Source organism: Parasteatoda tepidariorum, chromosome 6 (assembly GCF_043381705.1).
Source record: "Parasteatoda tepidariorum isolate YZ-2023 chromosome 6, CAS_Ptep_4.0, whole genome shotgun sequence".
Lineage (NCBI taxonomy): Eukaryota > Metazoa > Arthropoda > Arachnida > Araneae > Theridiidae > Parasteatoda > Parasteatoda tepidariorum.
In genome coordinates, this window is record NC_092209.1 from 63,341,246 (window position 1) to 63,366,954 (window position 25,709).

Below are 25,709 nucleotides of genomic sequence, written 5' to 3' on the forward strand. Positions count from 1 at the left end.
GAAGTTTTTAATAACATTTTAATAGAGCAGATGAAAATCAACATTTTTAAATGTATGAATAAGTAACAAATATTATTTAAGTGTATAATACATTTGGACTTCAACAAAGTATATAAATTTTCTAAAACAAACATTTAGTAAAAGCATCAAAATAAAAAAAAGGAAAAGGGACTTCAAGTCAGTACACAAAAATATCACAGTAAAATAAAGAGGAACAAAATTAATGAAACATATAACAATTGATTATATAATTAGTGCATAATTACAGCATTCATTCATACAATTCAAACAACCTTTTTTACAGCTATAGGCTCATTAATAATAAGTCTTGGATACAACGAAAACTTATCATTGGATAGGATGAAAACTTTTATCAAAGCCAGTTTTTCAAGTCTCGCTTTAAGGGCATATTATTCATGTACATAATAAAATAAAAGCAAACATCATAGCTAAACACTTAAATAATCAGCAACAAAAAATATATTTCAATTTAAAAAATCTCTTTAAGATGGCCAAAAATATTAAAAAATTACTAGATATCACAGATTATAAAAAATGAAATCTAAAAACAATATAGGAACTTACTTTTTCTAAAGAAGTAAACAATGACTAGTAGGCTGGAAAATAAATTGAAAAGTGTGAAGTGTCAGCAAAACTAGGAAATTAACAAAAGATACCAAATTTTGAAACTATACATATTTTATCATTTCTCAGAAAATTGACATAAATTATTTGAATAAAAGATTTAAACCATTAACATTTATTAAAAACACGCTCATACACTTAAGACATTTTAAATTTGAAATAGTTACAAAACATAGTTGCTTTGTATTAGCATTATAAAAAGCTCAGAGTGCTTCAATTGCTTAATTACATACTACTTTATTTCTAAATTTTGAAATAAAAGTATGTGCATAAAATTTTATTCTTTTTAATTTATTATAATTGAATTAAAGTCTTTTTAAATTACTTCTATTTTGTTAAGAATTATCTATCAATGTGATGCTTATATTGTTCACAGATTGCTTTCGTATTGTTGCCTCCTACATTGTTAACAATGTAGGTAACTGAAGGAGTTAAATGAAAAAAAAAATTGAGAATATTAATTTTGCATCTAAACTATCCATTTAATACAGATCAAAAATTTTAAATGCTAACAATTATTTTCAATTTAAAAAATACTTTTAAGTATTAATTCACTTAAAACATGCCATAGTTTCAAAATATAAAGAGTAGAGAACCATGCAAAAACTGCATAATTGAAATCATGCAGAATACACCTATTAATCAAAATTTTCATGCAATACAGAAATCCTTCATGTAATTTTATAACCACAAATCAAACTAAACATACAGGCAGTGACAACAAGCAAAGATCACAGCATCTCAGAGCTCTTAAATACAATACTCATTACACCAATATATTACAACAAAGCTAAACTAAAATACAAAATGTTTAAGGAATGAATGATAAATATTGTACTGGAAATGGAATTGGAAACTTAATGAGTACTTCTGGCTGTGTTTAACAAACATCTTTTTGTGTTCAAACATTGGCAATAATAACTTTCATACCGCAATATGAAATTATATTTTTTATCCAACAGCAGGTTACTAAGAATGAAAAGGGGAAGCTGCTTGTGTAGAAATGATTAAACAGTACGTTTTCGTACCTGTAATCATTTCAATGTCATAAAAATTTCAAGAACATCAAACATTGAGATGCATGAGTAAAATTAAGAATTTAAAGTCCCTGCAATGTAATATTTCCCAATAATATGAAATTAGATAAAATTATTTAGGTATTGAGCACTTTTACTTGATGCAATAGTGACTAATTTCATTCTTGAAGAAATAATATTTGAGACAAGAAATTAAACAAAAAAATATATAGTTTTTTCAAAAAATAAGCAAGAATGTTGCAGAGTGCATACCCCACAAATTGTAGATTTACAGACTTTATTTATAAGCTAATATGTCAATGCTTTTATGTTCTTCTCTTACTTAAATTCATAAACCTAAGTTTAATTATGAATTATAAATATGACACTCTTAAAATAGAAAAGTATAAAACCAAACTTTAAAACTAGTTCAATATGATTTGAAAATTAAAAATAAACAGTCCTAAAAATAACAATAAGTAGAATGAACTAATTAAACACAGGTTAAAACTCTCAACAGTGAATTAATAAAAAACATGTTAAACAAAAAAAGGGAAAGGGATTTCTTTCACAAGTCTGGAAAGAAAAAAAAAAACAAATTAATTTTTAAAAATATAGTTATAGTTTGTGCAACTTAATGCACTTTATAGTAATGAAAATAGAAAAATATATTTGCTTTTAATGAACAGAAAAAAATTAAAAGAAAAATAAAGCCAACATTTATCTTGTAACCAAGTTTCTTTCTTAAAATGAAAGAAACACAGCCAAAAATATCCAATAAGTGCCAAATGAAATATTTAAGAATATAAATTAGTAACACAGTATGCTTACAACATGCATAAGGAATTTCTTAAGTGTTCTCTTCATAATTGCATGAATAAATACTCACACAAGCATCAATAAAGATGAGTTTAGAAAAGACGCAGGTTAAGCATCAACATGTGCAAACTTTCATAAGTATAAGGAAACACAATTAACAGCTGTGATAAATTATAACAGCAAAAGACAAAAGAGCATTATAGGCTCATCCTAAGTCCATGAAAAATAATTATTAAAAAATTTAATAAACTATTAATTGCAAAATTATACATACTGAAAACTAACTAACAGAAGAAAAAAAAATATTTGATTGTCCTAAAAACTTCAAAACAGTTTTTAAATTTGTTAAACTTAAAAAAGTAGTTAAAGAAAATGTAGTAACTCGATTCCTTAACTTAATATGTAAACAATATTTTAATTAATAACTTTGTATTAACAATGCAAAATTTGCACTGAATTGATTTGGATGTGTAGGAAAACTTTTCATTTTCTGAGAGATTTTGTTTTTGTCGAGAATACCTTTCTGCTTTCACATTAGGGAAATTCCACTAAGTTTTCAAGTCTAAATAATATTTTTTAAATTAAACTCCACAGGGATTTCCAAAATCATTTATTTTAGATAACATTCTTTTTACAATCTTAAATAGTTAACTGTTTTTAAGTGAATTATTTAAAAATTTTGTGATATGAAAAATCAAATAAAATGCTTGAAAAAAAAATAATTATTACAAATGTAAATTTAACTTTTAAATACTTATGGCTTAAAGAACTTATGTTTCATTTATAACAATTTCACTCACTATCCCTTTGCATGTGATTAACAATATAGCAATAATGCTTAGTCCTTGAGTACAAAAGGTTAAATTAAATTTCTGTATTAATTTATTATCAAAGTCAGTTTATTATTTTCACTTAAATGTTTACATTTTATTTATATATCCAGATTCAATTTTTTTTAAAAACAGAAATGTCCTAAAACATGTAAAGGAACTTCCAAAAATTACATTAACAAAAATCATGTAATATGCCAAATGATAAAAAATAAAATTTTAAATTGCACATTATTACTGAATAATTTTGTGTTAAATCGTTCAAAAATACACAAAAAAAAAACTTTAAAGAAGTCACTTTACACACAACTAAACACATAGCTATGCCATTATTATTTTTACATGTTACTCATTAGCTATTTGTGACATATTTCATCATTTGAATGAATTTCAAAACTACACATTTCAATTTGTGATAATTTATAAAATCTTACAGAAAAATTAATGAAAAAATTTCATCGGGGAGAAAAAATCAAAGGGTTCCCACCTATTTTAAATCATAATGTTACATCAATACCTCCCAAGCGCAGTATCAATTATTGCAGTATAATCCGTTAGATGTTGAGTTTTAAAAACATTAGAACTTTGCCATATTGAAAGACTCAAATGCCACAAGTTGATTATTTTATCAAAACGCTTATATGATTATTTAAACCTCTATCTGTGAGAACCCAATGAGCATGTAAAAACACTTTACAGGATTACATAAAAACTTTGAAATAGAAAAAGAAATCAAATTTTAAAATTTGGAATAAAAATGCCGAAAGGCGGGAAAATCGGAAAAAAAATAGTATCTGATGGAGAGTACAATCGCCAAAACTCAACTAAATCAATCCATTTATTTACATGCTTCAGAATAAAAAATGTCAACACCATCTAAAAGTCCATTTCAAATGCACAGTTAATGTTTCTTTTCTTACCTTAAAATATACATATTTAAGTAACAACCAACATTCACTTTACAAGAAAAAGAATTGGATCAATTACAGAACGGTTAATATGAATTTTTGTTTTCTTGAAGGAAATTTTACACAGTATTGCTCAAAGCAGGCACATATATAAGGTACTTGAATAGTCAAACACCTAAACTATGAAATCACTTTGGCGTGAGGCTTTCAAAACATTTTATGGACGCTATCTTTATTCCCTGTTGCTTTGGTGAATGTACTCCAGCATCAGTAAACAGACCAGTGAAGACAGTTACAGTTACAGTGAAAAGACAAGACACACACACAGTAATTTTACAAGTAAAAATTCAGCAAAACTACCTATCTATTTCTAGGGAAGAGATTAAACTGTATATAGTCTAACACAGCGCGAAAATTTTTTTTATTTTTGCAGGACTCTCGTGTTGCGCTTTAATTCCCAGTTTTTTGGCACACAAGATGTCCGTCAAAAACACAGTTTTTAAAACATTTAATTTCACTAAAGGCCACAGTGAGATTTCATATCTACATCTCCACTTATTCTAAAATCTTTTTCAAATGCTCGACTCTGAAGTTTCACAATTTGAGGTGAGGAAAAATAAATAAATAAATCCCCTCCCATCTTTATTTAAATGCAAAATGTGTTAGGGTGCTTTTGTGTATTGATTTAATTAGAAATATATGGTGTGTAAAATAAATAGTTAGTACATCTTGTTTACCAAAAAAATGGAGAAGCGCTTTAGTTCAGTTCTGTCAAAAAGAAGAATGGTTAACAGGGAAATGAAACACTTATTTTCATTTATACACCAATTTCATGCAGATACTGAAGTTTTGGAAAGTCTTGAGCACATGTGCAAGCTTTGCAAGAATAGAAGGGCTACAATGTCTTGGATCTATAACTACTGTACTTTGAATAAAAGTAAACTGAAAAGATAATTAGAAACAATATTAATATGATAGATAAATTCACAAAATAATTGAAAACAGTAATTACAATCAAACTGAACTGATACTGCAAATCCTATTATCGTATCATAAAGAAACTTTTAGCTACTTTATACGACAAATATTTAGTATGGACGTTGAATTGCATAGGATAAATAAAGTCTTCTAGTATTTAGGATCTGAATCAGTTTCATTATGACTCTCTGCAAAGAAAAATTCGTGAAAGGGCGAATTTATTGATATGGAGCTAACGGAGGGCACTACAAAATGGCTTCAACTTATAAAATATGAACAATTGCTTGACTGATGACTTTTGGAAAAATCCAGTTCATAGTTTATAATTAATATTATATATATTTATTCTAAACATATTATTTATTCTAAATATTACAAGCTGCTTTAAATCTTAACAAAACAAAATATTTAATTCATCATTATTAGAAAAATTTGGAAAGCATTCTTATTGGATTGGATTTAGTTTGAACAGTCAGTCTAAATTGAACCAATTGAATTCATATTTTCCCAATGCATATTTTAAAGGAATTTAAGATTTAATAAAAAAAAATAAGTATAAAAAATTACAAAATAATTTTTTCTATTTCAAAAAAAAGTAAGTTGTTAAACATTTAATTTGGTTACAATAAAAGAGAGAGGAAGGAGGATGGGAATATATACATTTTCACCTTTAAGATTAAAACTGATTGAAAATTTTCAACTAAATCAAAAATTTTTAAACTATTTGAATTTTTTTAACTAAACCTTCATCCTTCATGTCTGTTTATGAAAAAGAAAATAATATTTTCTCTTTCTAGTAAAGGCATATTATGACAAATTTTTTAAGGAGGCACACTTATTTATTTTATTTTTTAGAGTATAAATATTAAAATTCTAAAAGAAATACATTTAGAAATTATTTAAATGTCTTTAAGAGTAATTTTCTGTATTTAACATAGAAGTTAATAATTAGTATATTGGCAATAATTAAAAACTTTCATGTGACTATCATGTATTCAGGTCACATTATGAAACCATGGCAAATCTGAATTTTGATGTTTTATTTATAAATTTTTTTAATTAAAAAAGCGATGGCAAAATTTCTCTGGAAAAAGGATATTTCCTACGAAAAGGAGCTTATTGGTTAAAAATTATAAAAACACTAGATTCTACTAAATTATACCTAGAAACTTATACGATTAACAAATCAGAATTTACATTTAGAATTCCAAACGAGCTAGAAGTTCTTTAATGCTGTAAAACAAAAATTATTAAGCATAAATTAAACTAGATAACTAGCAATCCTAATTATAAACTAATGTTGAAATTAAGTAATAATTTTTAAAAAAAATGAAGTGGTTTTTAAGATGCCCACAAAATTAACTAATACAATTAAACTGCTAAATTATTGATAAAATTTTTAAAGTTGTTAACTTTTTAGTTAATTTAAAATAGTTATTTTGGTGTTTTAAAAAAATTCTGAAATTTTGAAAAAAAAAATGATGCAAGATGTGACCTTATGTTTTCGAATCTAAAGTTAAAAATGCTACATAATCTTCAACACTATAAATATACCAACAATTTCAATCACTTCAATGATTCTATTCTTTCTTCGAACTCTACATCACGAAACTCATCTATTTTTGAAAACTTTTCTTTCAGGTATGGGATTTCAAAAATTAAAGAAAAAGAGATACACAAATAGGAGAAATAAAAAAAAATGAAACAAACTGCTATTGGTTACCTAATTATAGCTTAAACATACCTACTTGTCTAATTCAAAACCCCATTGTAGATAATTTTTACAAATTTCGTAAAGGTGAAACCACGAGAGACAGCAAGGAAGTAAAATAATTCTGGGCATCACATGTACAAGTAGGCTGATAGAAAGAAAAATATAATTAATTATTATTTTTTGATATAATTTTATGCAACTAATTCATAATTTAAATGAAACAGAAGTAGCAGAAAACCAATCATTATTGAATCATAGGATTTCTAATTAATCTTAACAAGAATTATTTAAACCAAATTAATTTCATAATTCTTAATAACTTTCAAAGACTAAAATTTCTTTAAAATTATTAGTTGTACACAGTTGATAAAGTATCACCAAAATTTAAATAAAATGTTTGAAATTTATCTAATAAAATGAGTTATAATAACACCATCTAGTTTACAGCACTTATAAAGTTTCTGAAAAAAAAACCATACTAGATTTCAGATAATGCATGGATATGAAAATGTTTACAATGATAATGTTTTCATAATTAAATATTGATAAAATTTATGCAATTTGTTAATAAATTCTTCTTTTTATTCTCTCTATAATTTCAAAAGTCAAGAAAGTAAACTTAAAAAAATAGTTAGAAAAAATTTTAATAAATTAATTATAAACTAAATTTATACAGTACAGAACCTGTTATCCGGAAATCAGAAAACCGGAAAACCAAAAAACCGGAACGAAATTTGATAAATTTTACCGCCATTTTTGAAAAAAAAAAATTTTTTTCCTCATAAGATTTTAGGATTTTTCTTTCTTTTTTGAAAGATGTTTACCTTACCATCGTTTTGGAAATAATCATTAGTGTATTACTCCATCGTTTTTTCTTCTTTTTAAGATTATTTCCACAAAAAAAAATTTTTTAGTTGGGTTTAACAATAAAAAAAACCGCTTTTTCTAGCGATTCAGAAAACCAGAGAAATCAGTTATCCGGAATAGCGATGGTCCCGATCGTTCCGGATAATCGGTTCCCTACTGTATTAGGTAAAATTACATCTTGCTTATGATTAAACAAAATTAAAATAACTTCTGATATTGAACAAGACTCGTAATGTTCGTTTATTAGACTTGTGTTAATTAGACTCGTAATTCAAAAACTGCGCCAGCAACTCCGTATATATTGGTATTAAAAAAAATAATTTTTGGAATGGATCAAAGAAACCAGGATATGTAAATAGAGGATGAGCTTATAAACGTTCAGTTGAAAAATTTCATTGATATAAACATTTATAGATATAACCAACCCATAAGTCCTACCTGCTGACAGTACATAACATGGTAGCAAAATAACATTTAAGATTATGCTAATTTAATTTTGATAGCACATAATTTTCCCAACAAGGTTATCAGGCTTTATGCAGTTTTTTTTTAACTGTTTATGTAACTTAGCTACCAAAATTATTACCAATTCAGTTTATGAAAAATGAAAAATCTACTAAAAATGAGAAGTTGGCAAATATGTATATTGATATAAAATATGAATGCAGTTTGGTTCTTAGACAAATAAAAGTTAGTACACTCTAGTACATGCCTGGCAACTTTTTGAGGATGATCTGAATGATAAGTGACAGTAAACTTAAAATTGAATAACAGTCACATGCAGAAATACATTCTTTAGTTTGTAAAAGCTAAAATGCTCCATTTTATAGTTGTCATACTCTTATATCCTAAGTAAAATCATTTTAAATTAAATCAGAAAAATAAATAGAAAGCATAGGTTTTACTACTACTTTAAGTATAAAAATAAAATTGTATGCAAAATTACTCAAAAGTATCTATCTTTGTAGCTAAATGTTTTTTTGGAAGATATGTCTCTATCTGCTGGTTTTACATACACATAATATGATTATTAATGTGATAGTTACATATTAACCAATCAACCATTTTTTTCCTTCAAAACATCACCTTGGCACCAATATTTCATAAATTATGACACCGGTACAATGCAAGTCAAGCCAACTCAGTCTATCCTTATTCTGTTTTAACATTTTTTTTTTTTTTTTTTGCTGAATGAATGAAATGGTCAAAATTTTGAATTTACCTACCACAGCAGATGATGCAGTGGCATATTTTTTAAATCATAGAATCTTTACATAAAAAAATTTTAAAAAATGAGTAAATGGATACATGTCGTGTCTGTATTTGAAAACAGATAAAAGGAATGCCATGTCAAAGGTTGCAAGAAATGTTTTGCAATTTGGAATGACAGGTGGTTCCAAGAATCCAAAATTCCATTTGTAACAGCACTCATCTTTACTAACAGCTGGTAAAAATAACATAAAAAACAAATTTGGCATGGGGTTGGTGAAAATGGTTAACTGAATAATAAGAAAGTAGATATAAGGAAGGAACTACTATAATTTTTTTTTACTTAAAAAATATCTAAATATCTTTTTCAAATCTTGACCTAAAGAACAAAGATTTAAAAAATTATTGCAGATTAACTAATTAAATAAAATTAACCTCTCACTGAACTTTAAACCAGAAAGTAGTTTTGCACAACATATGTTTTAATAAACACTACCACCCACTGTATAGTAGATAGCATAAAGTACATAGTTAATAATTAGTATATTGGCAATAATTAAAAACTTTCATGTGACTATCATGTATTCAGGTCACATTATGAAACCATGGCAAATCTGAATTTTGATGTTTTATTTATAAATTTTTTTAATTAAAAAAGCGATGGCAAAATTTCTCTGGAAAAAGGATATTTCCTACGAAAAGGAGCTTATTGGTTAANCAACAAGGCATTATGGTCTGGGGTGCCATTTCCTTTGACAGCCGGACCCCTTTGGTCGTCATTAGAGGTACACTTACTGCACAGCGGTATGTCGACGACATCCTAAGACTTGTTTTGCAACAGTTACTTTTGCAGCCCCCTGGGCTGGTTTTTCAGCAGGACGATGCCAGACCACATACGGCACGTGTTGCTATGAACTATCTGCAAGCTAGTCAAACTCTTCCTTGGCCTGCCAGATCACCAGATCTCTCTCCCATTGAGCATGTCTGGGATATGATGGGAAGGCGATTGCATTTGGCATGGAATGTTGATGAGCTCGTTCGACAATTGGATCAAATTTGGCAGGAAATACCGCAAGAGACCATCTGGGAGCTTTATTGGTCTATTCCGCGCAGTGTGGCAGCTTGTATCCAGGCTAGAGGCGGGTCAACACCTTATTGAATTTGTTACTGTAACTCTGCAATAAATTATTCAATTGTTCTGAAATTTTAATCATTTACCATTCTGTACATTGTCTTCCTATCCCCCAATTTTTGTTTCAATCGGACAACTCCTTCTTGGTGCGTCGATTTTTTTGTTATAGAGTGTATAGATATATATCTATATGATTATAAAACATGAGCATTTGTCTGAAATTTAATGTATATATAAGTTGATCTGAAGGTAAATATATGTTGATCCTAACTTGATATTTAAGTCAATAATACAGTTTTTAATCTTATTGCAAAAGAAGAAGAGATAGATAATGAACAATTCAGTTAATATTATAGAAAAAATGGTGCAGTAAGTTCAGGAAAAAAGAAAACTGGGAACAATTAATAATTTAATGTATTAAAAGTGGTCATTTAACAGTTCTGTTAGGTTTAGTGTTAAGCTGCAACTCCACTCTCAAAATTTATAAATACAAGACAGAAACATTTTACCATATAAAACAAGGGGAAATATAAATAATTTTCCTTACTCTTCTTAAACTCAGTAGATCATAACAATGAAAGAAAAATGCATAATTTATGAGGGAACATTTGAATCCAACCAGAATATAAATATCTAAAGCTGCAGAAACTACAACATACAAAAAAACCTCCTACCAACAACAAACGCTTTTAGGCAAAGAATCTTATGACCAAGTGAAGAAAAAAAGTTCCCCAATGAGCACAATTACTTACCGCCAATAACTCCAACGATTACAACTCCAATAATGACCATAATAATTATCATCTGAAAAAATAATTAAATAAATTTCAATTGCACAAGTAATCTACAATAAACATAATTACTTTATAAAAACATTTTACATTTATTAATAGCATTTAATGGAGAATAAATGAAAACCTATTCAATAATGGTTTTTGAACTGCAAAACTTAATTTTTAGCAGTAGAATGTTTTCTGGAAATTTAATTTCAGAAAAATTTGAGTGGCAGATTTAACAGTTAACACTTGCGCCGCTGATTTTGCCCCAGCAAGAGATAAAATTTTTCCTAACAGTTTGTGCTAATAAAACAGTTTAACTGGTAGCAAGATGCAAGAAAATTATTGAATAGATGCATATTATTGAAATATTTTTGAGGAAAATATATTTTTAAACTAAATAGCACATAGTTTAATATAAAAAACATAGCGTGAATTTTAAAAATTAAAATTGCTGCTAAAATAAGATTTAATTAGTGATTACCACTCTTCAAAGAAAAAAACAGCATAACCGTCAGTACAACGTTAGGTGTGAACGTGTTAACCACATACATAAATATGTTAACTTGTAGAGAAAAAAAAAGGGTTCAGAATATTTAAGGTTGTTTCTTAATGTATAGGAAATCCTTACCTTAATATTCCGGTCAAGAAATAAGTAAAAATTAGCAATTATTATTCCTTGACAAAATGTGGCCCACGCGTATTTTTAAGAAAATACCTGTCAGGCCATGTACACTGCTTTTAAGTGATTATATTGTGATATGAAAATGCGACTACTACCAGATTAATTAAAATAAATTTTAAAAAATTCTATAATAAAAATTAAATTTTAAATAAATATTCAGTAATTTCTTAAAACATTGCCAATATTTTAGTGTTATATAATATTTTACACTGTTTAAACAGAAAGTTCAGGGTCTGTCATATTGGCCCTAACCCTTATTTAATGCAAATAAAGAAACTTGTTTTACTTATTTCCTGCAAAACTTGTTCTTTGGAGATAGGGCTTTCTATTTTATGGTGGCAGTGATGCACAATATATTGTTTTGAAACAACAGTTAGTAAGTGGTGTAAAATTTGAAAACCAAATTCAACTTGTTTTCCAAATTCAACTTTTAAAATATGCCAGTGTTTTCGCATATTTTAAAGAAACAAATAAGTGTAGCATTTGTATAAATTAGAAGTACTATTACATTAACATCTATAAATGGTTAATATTACTGTCTGAAAATCAACAAAAAAATACAAATAAAATATTTCCAGCATGTTAAGCTTTCAAGAACAGTAGTCTTCACAGTTAAATAAAAATATGATTTTGGCACAATTTAACTAACAAAAAAAAAATTACAAAACAGAAAAGGCTTATTTCTTAAAAATATAAAAGTAAAACAATAACAAATATTCTTCAGTTACCTTGCAGTTTTTCCACCAAAATTTCCTCTTCAGTTTTCCAGCCTGTTGTTCAAATTGTGAGGCACCTTGTTGTAGGGCTTCTGCATAAAGATCAAGTAAATGATATATTAGAAAACACTTCTGTAAAAAAAGTATTGCCAAAGATAAAGGAATGCTTTTTTTAATTGACATCAGAAGAATCTTGACTAACAAGAGTTTGTTTAAAAAAAATAATGTTTATCCATAACAATTTTTGCGTTTAAAATTGAAAAGAAAATTAAGATCAAAAGCATACTATCATTTAGTTCACTACCACTGATAAATAGATTTCACATTATATACAATATTGTAATACAATACAATATTGTAAATAAAACAGTAAAAAATAAACAGTAAAAATGATATATAAATTAAGGAATTTTATGAAAACGGAATTTAATTTTTAAAATTAATGTAAGCATTGTAAAATATGTAAGCATTGAGGCATATTTAGTATAGTTATGTAAAATGTTATTCAATTCTGCAAAACAATATAAAAAATTGTTCATTTTTAGAAGTTTAGATGTCATAAGTACTCTAAAATGAAAAGAATTGTTGGCACACATTTTTATACATTTTTTTCTTTTCTTTCTAATTTTTAAAACTTAATTAAAATCATAAATTATGGTATATTTCTGAAAAATTATCTCAAAATTATTCAGCATAAAAAATAAAACAATCATTTAGTAAATATGTAAAGAAAATGCTTTGAATTGACTAGCATTCTGAAACATATTCACTATGCATGCATATATATATATATATATATATAAAAACACGGTAGAAGTCTTGATAATTTGAGGTAGATGGAACCGAGCCTACCTCGAACTTTTGAAAACTCGAATTATCAAAAAACTTAAAAAATATTTAAATGAATGAAAACAAAGCAATTTTCAAATTTCAATATTTAATTGAAAAATACATTTAAAGAAAAGTTTACTTACATTTGAGGATCAAGGTACATTTACTGCATTAAACCAAATTATAATATACATTACATTACTGCATTAGATAAATTATCTAATGTTTTTTGTTTAAACACACTATTCACATGTTTCAGTGTTTAAGACACAATCTAAGTTTTTAACATTAAGTTCCTCAACATTTTGTCGTAGTAATCGTAAAAAAAAAACAATCATAATAAGCATTCCAAAGGTTGTGTGTGCATTGGTCATTATTTGGTAGAAAGACTGACTATTTTTCCTTAGCTCGGATTTATGGAAAACTCGAACAACCGAGACTCAATTTATCGAGACTCTACAGTCGATATATATACATATATATATATATTTTACAATTTAACATTTGAAGATGAAATTTCAAATCCAAGCATTTTTTTAAAAAGTTAATTTGAATATCTATATTGATAGTTGATTTCCAGCCGTCACTAGGGATGAAACCTCAACCTTCACAATAGCGAGTGTCTCGACCATTCACTAATTAAGAAGTAAATATATCAACAATGAATATAACATTAATGTGCTCTGTAAAAAATTTTGTAGCTTCACAAAAATATTTAAAACCTAGATATTTACAACTAACACGAAAAGAGAGAGAAAAATGTGAATGTTTAAAAATATCTAAAATAATTTAAAATATAATAGAAAAATAATTTTGTCTATTAACCCTTTGACATAGACATTTGATCAGAAAAAATATATATAAAGAGGTGTCTTCCATTATATATTTTTTTTTCCGATGCTCTAATTACAAGCAGAACATATTTTGGTATTTTTTAATTATAAAAACAGTCTCATAATAACTAAAAAAAATCTGCTAAGATTATCGGAATTATATTTGTACTGTAATAAAAAATCCAAAATATATAATATGTAGTTTGAAATTTTTCTTTCCTTTATATTCAAAAATATCAGTAAATGATTTCGTAAATTAAAGAAATTTCAATGATGAATAACTGATGAATAACAATGATCAAATAACTGCAAATTCGAAAAATTATTGTTAGGAAGTAAGCCATGCTTGGAATATTCTACCTGTAACACACAAAAAGACATTGGTGTCTCATGGTGTATTTTATAACCATAAATTATTAAAATGCTAAACATAATATGTTTCAGTTATTTTGACCTAAATTAATAATAAAAGGGAAAACGCATATGTTTAATCAGAATTTAGTGCCAAAGGATTTAGAAAACAGGAATACTAGCTAGATGTTTTAACACCAGTTATAACACATGAATAAGTATTTATCAGGCCTAAACTTGCTTTCACTTGTGGTCTTTCTTGTTAAAAATCCATTTTTCATGCCTAGTGAAAAATTTCAACAAAGAGAATTTTCTATACAAATTGGCTCAGATCTGAAATGCTCAGTCATTCAAAAGTTTAAGAAAATAGTTTAAAGATTGTTATAAACAAACTTCATATACCAGCTCTATCATCCAGCTCAGATAACTTTTGATCCCTTTCTAGGACTTTTTCAACATTTGTACGCATAATGTCTACAACCTACAGTAAAAAAAAAGTTATAGGCTTAGTTCTAATTGATTTATTAATATGATATCAACAAACACAAAACAAATATTCCTTCTGGCGTAAGACATTTAATAGATCAATGCTTTTCCTGAAGAGCCTTAAATAATATATCACAGCTTGCTGCCAGAAGGGTTAATAATTAAGAATCAATACAAATATAAAACAAATATAATACAATTGCCGTATTTAATACCATAACATAATTGTAGTTAAAATGTTGTCAATATTCCTTTTATTTTTTACCTTGATAAGATCATTTTTTTTCAACAGTAAAATTTAATATGTAAAATATAACAGAAAAAAATTATATACAAAAATATGCTAGAAAAATATACTCCTTTGACTATGAATCACATAAAGGACTCTCAAGCATGATGCTGAAAACAGTCTTTAATAGATGATGACTGAGGACATATTCTTATCTGAAGAAAACCTGGGAACCAATATTATCCCTCTAATATTAGTGGAAATTATCACTATGGTCAAGGTGGTATGATGGTCTGGGCAGGCATCCAGGCAGGGGGGCGTAATAACATTCATGCGTTTGACAGAGGTACTCTGACAGGTCAGCCATAAATAGAGGAGGTCAGAGGATATTCAATGATTAGAGTATAAAAGGGTGTCACATGGGCGCCAAGGAGAGACCCTTGGTCATTCAATTTCAGCTCCAATAACCATTGATGAGCTCAAGGGAGTGCCTCAGTGCAACAGTGGGTGTGGTTACAAGAATTGATAAGTCGAAACCCGGTTANATATACCAACAATTTCAACCACTTCAATGATTCCATTCCTTCTTCTAACACTACATCATGAAACTCACCTATTTTTGAAAACTTTTCTTTCAGGAATGGGATTTCAAAAATTAAAGAAAAAGAGATACACAAAGAGGTGAAATAAAAAAAAAATGAAACAGACTGCTATTAGTTACCTAATTATAGCTTAAACATACCTACTTGTCTAATTCAAAACCCCATTGTAGATAATTTTTACAAATTTCGTAAAGGTGAAACCACGAGAGACAGCAAGGAAGTAAAATAATTCTGGGCATCACATGTACAAGTAAGCTGTTAGAAAGAAAAATATAATTAATTATAATTATCTTTTTTTGACATTATAATTTTATGCAACTAATTCATAATCTAAATGAAACAGAAGTCGCAGAAAATCAAACATTATTGAATCAAAGGATTTCTCATTAATTTTAAAAAGAATTATTTAAACCACATTAATTTCAATTCTTAATAACTTTAAAAGACTAAAAATTCTTTAAAATTATTAGTTGCACACAGTTGATAAAGTATCACCAGAATGTAAAAAAATTTTTTGAAATTTATCTAATAAAATGAGTTATAATAACACCACCTAGTTTACAGCACTAATAAAGTTTCTGAAAAAAAACAAAAAAAACACTAGATTTCAGATAATGTATGCATATGAAAATGTTTACAATGATAATGTTTTCATTATTAAATATTGATATAATTTATGCAATTTGTAAATGAATTCTTCATTTTATATTATTCTCTATAATTTTAAAAGTCAAGAAAGTAAACTTAAAATAGTTAGAAAGAATTTTAATAAATTAATTTTAATGTAAATTTATGTTAGGTAAAATTAAATTTTGCTTATGATTAAACAAAATTAAAATAACTTCTGATATTTAACAAGACTCGTAATGCTCGTTTATTAGACTTGTGTATTGTTAATTAAGTCAAAAAATGCACCACCAACTCCGTATATATTGGTATTAAAAAAATTTTTGGAATGGATCAAAGAAACCAGGATATGTAAATAGAGGATGAGCTTATAAACGTTCAGTTGAAAAGTTTCATTGATGTATGCATTTATAGATATAACCAACCCATAATTCATACCTAATGACAATACATAACATGGTAACAAAATAACATTTAAGATTATGCTAATTTAATTTTGATAGCACATAAATTTCTCAGCAAGATTATCAGGTCTTATACAGTTTTTTTTTTGTTAACTGTTTATGTAGCTTAGTTACCAAAATTATTACCAATTCAGTTTATGAAAAATGAAAAGCATAAAATTTACTACCACATTAAACATTCAAGAAAAATCTACCAAAAATGAGAAGTTGGCAAATATTGACATAGAATCTGAATGCAGTTTGGTGCGTAGACTAATAAAAGTTAGTACACTCTAAGTACATGACTGGCAACTTTTCATCTATTTGAGGATGATCTGAATAATAAGTGACAGTAAACTTAAAATTGAATAACAGTCACATGCAGAAAGGCATTCTTTAGTTTGTCAAACCTAAAACGCTCCATTTTGCAGTCGTCATACTTTTGTATATGTTTAATTTATTCATATGGGCAAAATATTTATTATTAAATTAAAGTTATTTTAAATTAAATCAGAAAAATTAATAGAGAGTATAAGTTTTATTACTACTCTAAGTATAAAAATAAAATTATATGCAAAATTACTCAAAAGTCAGTATCTATCTTTGCAAGCAAAATTTTTTTGGAAAATATGTCTCTATTTGCTGGTTTTACATCCACATATGATTATCAATGTGATAATTACATATCAACCAATCAACCATTTTTGCCAAAACATCATCTTGGTATCAATATTTCATTAATTATAACACAATGCAAGTCAAGCCAACTCAGTCCATCCTTTTTCTGTTTCAAAATTTTTTTTTTTTTTTTTTTGATTTTANTTTTTTTTTTTTTTTTTTTTTTTTTTTTTTTTTTTTTGCCAAATCAATGAAATGATCAAAATTTGGAATTTACCTACCACAGAAGATGATGCAGTGGTATACTTTTAAAATCATTACATAAAAATTAAAAAACGTGAGTAAATGGACATGTCATGTCTGTATTTGAAAACAGATAAAAGGAATGCAATGTCAAAGGTTGCAAGAAATGCTTCGCAATTTGGAATGACAGGTGGTTCCAAGAACCCTAACTTCCATTTGTAACAGCACTCGTCTTTACTAACAGCTGGTCTAAACAAATAACATAAACAGGGTGCGTAGCCAAATCTGTCAAAAAAATAAGCACCTTGAAAGCACTTTTTAAGCACTCAAAAATTAAGCACTAAATACATTAACAAAACGCAAAATAATTTTCGAAGATCATGATAAAATAACTAGTTTCTGAGAAAGACCTTTCTTGATTATATTAGCCACCATAAAAAGATCGAGAGATTTTTCAGTTCGATTTTAGAGGGTGGAAAATGAAGTCTGAAATTGAGAATATCTTGCAAAATGCAGCAAAGTTGCACATGAGAGTGCAAGAATCTCACCAAACCCAGCTCAGTTGACACACATGCGGATTCACAAGTATTTCATCAAACATGTAACATGATTGGTGCAATCATACGTTTAGGACTGGCGGTACGCCAAAATGGATTGCAGTTGAATGAACTGTGAAAACGTTAAATATAACAATGCGAAAACCACGCTTTTGCATAATACGCAGCGAAATTCGACACGGTAAAGAAAAAAATCTCATTTTCGAAAAGGGAAAAATAAGCACTTTTTAAAAATACCCCATGAAAAATGCACCTTTAAGAGCTAAAAAACAAAAATTGAAAATAAGCACCTTTACGCACTTTTTAAAAACGCTACACACCATGATAAAAATCAAACTTGGCATGGTGATGGTGAAAATGGTTGACTGAATAATAAGAAAGTAGATATAAGGAACCATGATTTTTTTTTTTACTTAAAAAATATTTTCAAAAGCAGATCTATCAAATCTTGACGTAAATAACAAAGCTTTAAAAAATTATTGCATATTAACTAAAATTAACCTCTCACTGAAATTTCAGTTAGAAAGTTGTTTTACACAACATATGTTTCAATAAACACTACCACTGTATAGTAGATAAAAAAAAATATTTATGATTATAAAACATGAGCATTTGTCTGAAATTTAATGTATATAATGTTGATCTGAAGGTAAATATATGTTGATCCTCACTTGATGTTTAAGTTAATAATACTGTTTTTAATCTTATTGCAAAAGAAGAAGAGATAGATATTGAACAATTTAGATACTATTGAAAAAGTGGTGCTGTAAGTTCTGGAAAAAAGAAAACCGGGAACAATTAACAATTTATAGTCTCAAAAGCGGTCATTTAACCGTTCTGTTAGGTTTAGTGTTAAGCTGTGTTTCCACTCTCAAAATTTATAGATACACGACAGAAACACTTTACCACATAAAACATTAAAAGGGGAAATATAAATAATTTTCCTTACTCTTCTTAGACTCAGTAGATCATAAGAATGAAAGAAAAATTTAGAATTTAAGAGGGAACATTTGAATCCAACCAGAATACGAGAGAATGCTATCTAGAGCTGCAGAAGGTACAACATACAAAAACCCTCTTAGGCAAAGAATCTTATGACCAAGTGAAGGAAAAAAGTTCTTCAATAAGCACAACTACTTACCGCCAATAACTCCAACGATTACAACTCCAATAATGACCATAATAATTATCATCTGAAAAATTAATTAAATAAATTTCAATTGCACAAGTAATATACAATAAACATAATTACTTTATAAAAGCCCTCTACATTTATTATTAATAGCATTTAATGGAGAATAAATGAAAACTTATTCAATAATGGTTTTTGAACTGCGAAACCTAAATTTTAGCAGTAGAATGTCTTCTGGAAATTTAATTTCAGAAAGACTAGAGCGGCAGATTTTACAGTTAACACTTGTGCTGCTGATTTTGCTCCAGTGAGAGATAAACAGTTTAACTGGTAGCAAGATGCAAGAAAATTATTGAATAGATGCATATTATTGAAATATTTTTGAAGAAAATATAATATTCTTTCACTAAAATAGCACATAGTTTAATACAAAAAACTTAGCATGCATGTTAAAATTTAAAATTGCTGCTAAAATAAGATTTAATTATTGATTACCACTTTTCAAAGATAGAAACAACATAACCGTCAGTACAAGGTTGGCAGTGAACATGTTAACTGCATACATAAATATGTTAACTTTTAGAGAAAAAAAATTCAATTCGTTCAGAATAAAGATTTTTTCTTAATGTATAGGAAATCTTTACCTTTATATTCCGTACAAGAAATAAGTAAAAATTAGCAATTATTATTCCTTAAGAAAATGTGGCCCACGTGTATTTTTAAGAAAATACCTGTCAGGCCATGCACGCTGCTTTCAAGTGTTTATATTGTGGTATGAAAATGCGTAGCTAACTACTAACAGATTAAAAAAAAAAATTTTAAAAATTTGTAATAAATAAAAATTAAGTAAATTTTAAATAAATATTCAGTAATTACTTAAAACTATGAAATTTTTTTAGTTTTATATAATATTTTACACTGTTTAAATGGAACGTTCAGCGTCATATTGACCTTAATCCTTATTTAATGCAGGTGGAGAAACTTGTTTCACTTATATCCTGCAAAACCTGTTCTTAGGGGATAGGGCTATCTATTTTACGGAGGCAGTGATGCACAATATATTGTTTAGAAACAATAGTTAGTAAGTGGTGTAAAAATTGAAAGCAGAATTCAACTTGGTTTCTAAATTCAACTTTTAAAGCTTGCTGGAGTTTTTGCATACTTTAAAGAAACAAATGAGTGCAGCATTTGTATAAACTGGAGTACTGCTACATAAATAAATGGTTAATGCTGTTGATGATAGTATTTATCATGATAAGTCTGAAAATCAACATAAAAATACAAATAAAATCTTTCCAGAAGCACAGTAATCTTCACAGTTAAATAAAAATATATGATTTTGGCACATTAACTAATAAAAAAAAATTATAAAACAGAAAATGATAAGAATATGAAAGTAAAATAACAACAAATATTCTTGAGTTACCTTGCAGTTTTTCCACCAAAATTTCCTCTTCAGTTTTCCAGCCTGTTGTTCAAATTGTGAGGCACCTTGTTGTAGGGCTTCTGCATAAAGATCAAGTAAATGATATATTAGAAAACACTTTTGCAAAAAAAAGTATTGTCAAAGATAAAGGAATGCTTTTTTTTAAAAATTTTTAATTGACATCAGAAAACACTTGACTAACAAGAGTTTGTTTTTAAAAAAAAATAATGTTTACCCATAACAATTTTTTAGTTTAAAATTGGAAAGAAAATTAAGATCAAAAACGTACTATTTTTTAGTTCACTACCACTGATAAATAGATTTCACATTATATACATATAAAAGCTAGGGGCTATGCTTATGCAATATTTAAATTAGAAGCCAAATTTTTTTTTAAATTAAAAAACAGCTTCTGAAATCATGAAACAAAAAATTAAAACTACTTTAAAGAACAATTAGATGGAGAAAAAAAGATATCACCCAGAATAACTTTTGTTTTAAAGATCAGATTTTAATGTACTAAAAGCCAATCTTAAAAGTTTGAATAAATAAATTATTAGATAAAAATTCAACAATAAAGCTATTAAAATACTTTAGCTATCATATACTCAAATTAAGCTATTTAATTGCTGCTAACTATTAATCAAATTACGGAATCAGACACAAACTTATTTTCTCTGAATATACCTATCTTTATTCTCCCCCTCACCAATTTAGATTTTTGCTGATGAAAATATGGGGTAGTAATAATCATGAAAATATGGTACAAATAGTTGAGCTGGGAAAGTTAGTAAAAGTAATAAAATTAAAAAAAAAAGGAAAAAAAAAGATCAGATTTTGAAATTCTCATTTCTTATAACTTTTGACCATTTTTCTTTAGGATTTTCAGAATGTATTTTGGCAAAGAGAACTAAAATAAAATTCTCATTTCTTGAAAAAAAAGCTTTTGCTATTTACCACTTTTGAACATATAAAGTCTATAAAGAATAAGTAAAAAACATCTTATTAAGCAGTTCTAAAGATAAAAAAACAAAACAAGAAAGAATATCAAATAAAATACTGATCTTTAGGCATACAAACTTAATAAATAAAATTAGTGTGACATTAATACGAATGATTGAAATGTTTTAAAATTGTTTAGTCTTATTCAAAGGGTTTCTTCTCTGTGCTTACTTTTCTATAATGTAAAAATTTTCTCTATTCAGATAACTTAAATTAGCAGTAAAAAATGATAAATAAAACAAGGAATTTTATAAAAAAAGATATTTCATTATAAAATTAATACTTTTAAAAATACGTAAACATTAAGGTATGCTTAGTATAGTTATGTATAATGTTATCCTATTTCAGTAAAACAATATAAAAATTTGTACATTTTTTTAAAGTTTAGATGTTATAAGAATTAAGGAAACACCCTTACATAAAAGGAATTGTGAGCACAAATTTACTACCGATTTTTTTCTTTTCACTTTTACTTTTAAATTATCAAAATTTGATTTTACTCATGAATTATGGAATATTTCTGAAAAATTTATAAATATTATTCAGCATAAATAATAAAACAATCATACTTTGAATTAATTAATATTCTAAAACATATTTATATATATAGTAGAGTCTCGATAATTTGAGGTGGAGGGAAAGACCCTACCTCGAACTTTCGAAAACTCGATTTATCGAAAAACTTAAAATTTAATAAATATTTAAATGAATGGAAACAAAGCAATTTTCAAATTTCAGTATTTAATTGAAAAATATATTTAACAAAAAAATATGCTAGAGGATCAGGATATATTTACTACGTTAAGCCAAGTTACAACATTCATTATATTACTGCTTAAAATTAACTGTCTAGTGTTTTTTGTTTAAGCACACTATTCACAAGTTACAGCGTTTAACACACAATATCGCTTTTACACATTCCAGTTTCTTAACATTCAGTCATAGTGATCATCGTAAAATTAATCATGATAAATGTTATACGTGTTGTGTGTACGTTGGTCATTATTTGGGAGCAAGACTGACTATTTTCCACTAGCTCGGATCTATGGGAAACTCAAAACGAACTTGAATTATCGAGACTTTACTTTATGCATATATACACACACACACATATACATTATTTTTTTACAATTTAACATTTTAAAATAAAATTTCAAATCTAAGCATTTTTTAAAAAAAATATTAATTTGTGATAGTTGATTTCAAGTCACCCCTAGGAATAAAACCTCAGGCTTCACACTAGCTGAGTGTCTTGACCATTCAGTAATTGTGACACAAATGTGTCAACAATGAATATAACATTTATGATCTCTGTAAAAAAATTCATTAGCCTCAGAAAAATAATTAAAAACTATATTTACAACTAACACTAAAAAAAAAATTTTAAAAAATTAAAAAAAGAGAGAGAGAGTAGAAATATGAATGTTTAAAAAATGTCAAATAATTTAAAATATATAGAAAAACAACCCTTTGACACAGTTGAGACACCGGTGTCCCCCTTTAAATATATTTTTTCTGATACTCTAATTACAAGTAAAAATTTATTTTAGCATTTTTTAATTATAAAAACAATCTAATAAAAACTAAAAAAATCTGTTAGATTATCGGAATTATATTTGTGCAGAAATATAAAATCGAAATTATAGTATGTAGCTTGAAATTATTCTTTCATTAATATTAAAAAATATCAGTAAATGATTTTGTAAATTAAAGAAATTTAATGATGAAGAACTGTTTCTTTTAGATCAAATAACTGAAAATTTGAAAAATTAAGTGTTTGGAAGTGAGCGGTGTTTTGAACATTCTACCTGTAGCACAGATAAAGACATTGGTGTCTCATGCTGTATTTCATAACCAAAAATTAATAAAATGTTAATTATAATATGTTAAATTTATTTTGACCTAAATTAATACAGAATAAGGAAAAAAGTACAGTGAAACCTGTTTTTGCGTGGTCCTTTTTTATGCAATTTTGTTTTTGTGCAATTGGTTTTGTGCGATTTTATTTTTGTGCGATTTATTTTTATGCGGTATATGAATCTTAGCGGCATTAGCACCAGTTCAATGTTTCCTATCAATGTGCATATAGATGTTGTGGACGAACACTAATTGTGTGGTCTCCTTGACAACGATGTATCTGGACTTCACGATGCTCTGTTTATTTATTTTCATTAGTTCATTTATTATCAACTCCATTTTCTCTTCTGTTTAAAATTTATTCTATGCTAAACAAGTTGAAGTAAAACAGTAAAAAATCGTCTGCTGTGTTAAAATACTTTGTATTTTAAAATTAAACCATTATTTTTATTTTGTAAATTCGCGTCTGCGCGTATCTCAAATACTATACGCTTCATATTCAGAGTTTTATACACGATTCATGTGATTAAGGATTCATTTTATAGTGAGATTAAAGGTAAATAAATTAATTACTTTTGTTTCTATTTATATGTAGTTTTTATGATTTTTATTTAGTTTTTTAATCATAAGTACTCCCTTAAATGGACAAGAATTACCGGAATCTATTACAGCAGATAAAATATATGCAGAGATCCAGGGCCGGATTTAAGCTTGGTGGGGCCCTAAGCTACTGAAAATGATGGGGCCCTTATAAGTTCAATTCCATTTCTATACACCTAAAGTAAACTGTCATTACTTTTTATTGTTGAGTATAAACACTACATTATTAAAAAATTTGATAATATTAATTTATTGTTCAATACAGGGTGTCCCTGACCCATTTTGATGTTTAATAACTCATAAAATAATAAACATAGATTAAAATTAATAACATAAATGGTTAGATAGACTCAAAAAGTTTCATGACCCTTGTCAATGAACTTCCACGTGTGCCCCCTTCGTCGCACGGAGAATATCAAGTCGATAGTCAATTTCACGCCAGGTAGCGGCAAGCATGTCGACATCCACAGACGCTATTGCGGTTGTAATTCTGGCTTTTAGGTCATCAATGTTCGACACGATCCTCCTCGCTAAACATTGTCCTTTATAAATCCCCAAAGAAAGAAGTCCAGCGGCATTATATCAGCTGATCTGGGTGGCCAAGGAATTGGACCTCCTCGCCCAATCCATCTTCCAGGAAAATGGTCATTCAAAGAAGTAAGAACGATGATACCCCAATGAGGTGGTGCACCATCTTGTTGCAAAAAGACATGTGGCTGAAGCTCTTCTAGTTATGGAAATACGAAGTTTTCCAACATGTCTAAGTATACGACTGATGAGATTATCTTTTCTGTAAAAAAAGAAAGGCCCAATGACTCGGTCGTGCATTAGTCCACACCACTTTGTGTCTCACGGTATTCATGGGGGCTTTCAGATCCCCATATGCGCACATTATGATAATGCCAGAAACATGAAAGGATGCTTCGTCGGAGAACATTATGCGCTTCAAAAAATCAGCAGCATCTTCTACCCTTCCTACCATATCTGTTGCGAACGCCATCCTCTTAGGCCTATCGTCCGGTTCCAAACCTTGAACAATTTGAACTTTGTATGCATGTAGTCTTAATTGTTACTTAATAAACTTATACACCGTCGAAATTGGCATATCCAATTCTCTTGCCACTGATCTCACAGATCTACTGAGATTGTCTAAAAATGCCTGTCTGACATGCTTAACGTCAAAATCACTTGTGCAGGGACGTCCGGAATGTTTCTTATCTGCGATACTTCCAGTTTCTAGAAAATTCTTCTTCCACTGCAAGATGCTGCCTTTGGATGGAGGATCTTTTTGGTAAATTCATCTGCAATTTCTCTGTGCTTGCACTATCGATTTCGTTTCTATGAACCACCATAAAATCTGTGCTTTCTCTTGTGGTGTATGCATTCTCCTTAATATCCGCTCGAATAAAACATCACATAGAAAAGTACTACATAGAACAAACACATCAAAAGTAAACATAACATTGCAATAGTTGCCAAAAACAAAAGAGAGAAAAATGCAATTAATAAGCAGACGATATTTAGAAAAGTACAGATATTTAGACTGGAAAATGAAATTATCTGAAATTAACCACACG

The 25,709-nt window shown here is 27.5% G+C and overlaps 2 protein-coding genes across 2 annotated transcripts in view; both read right to left on the reverse strand.

Annotated features, from left to right (window-relative positions):
- On the reverse strand, positions 1–15,606 carry LOC139425833 (neuronal synaptobrevin-like). The gene is made up of 6 exons (XM_071181812.1): positions 15,577–15,606; positions 14,713–14,791; positions 12,308–12,387; positions 10,871–10,922; positions 6,945–7,055; positions 1–5,160 (listed from the first exon to the last, which is right to left on the reverse strand). Exons 1-5 carry the CDS (start codon positions 15,604–15,606, stop codon positions 7,039–7,041), a joined length of 258 nt encoding a protein of 85 aa, XP_071037913.1. The 3' UTR covers positions 1–5,160; positions 6,945–7,038.
- A 150-nt stretch (positions 15,607–15,756) lies between these two features.
- LOC107447163 (vesicle-associated membrane protein 1) overlaps positions 15,757–25,709 on the reverse strand; it is a 21,319-nt gene continuing 11,366 nt past the window's right edge. Inside the window, exons 4-6 of the mRNA XM_043056092.2 lie at positions 20,674–20,753; positions 19,257–19,308; positions 15,757–15,882 (exon numbers count right to left, since the gene is read on the reverse strand). Coding sequence (XP_042912026.1) covers positions 15,866–15,882; positions 19,257–19,308; positions 20,674–20,753 — 149 coding nt within the window. The 3' untranslated portion in view covers positions 15,757–15,865. The remainder of the gene's footprint in view (positions 15,883–19,256; positions 19,309–20,673; positions 20,754–25,709) is intronic.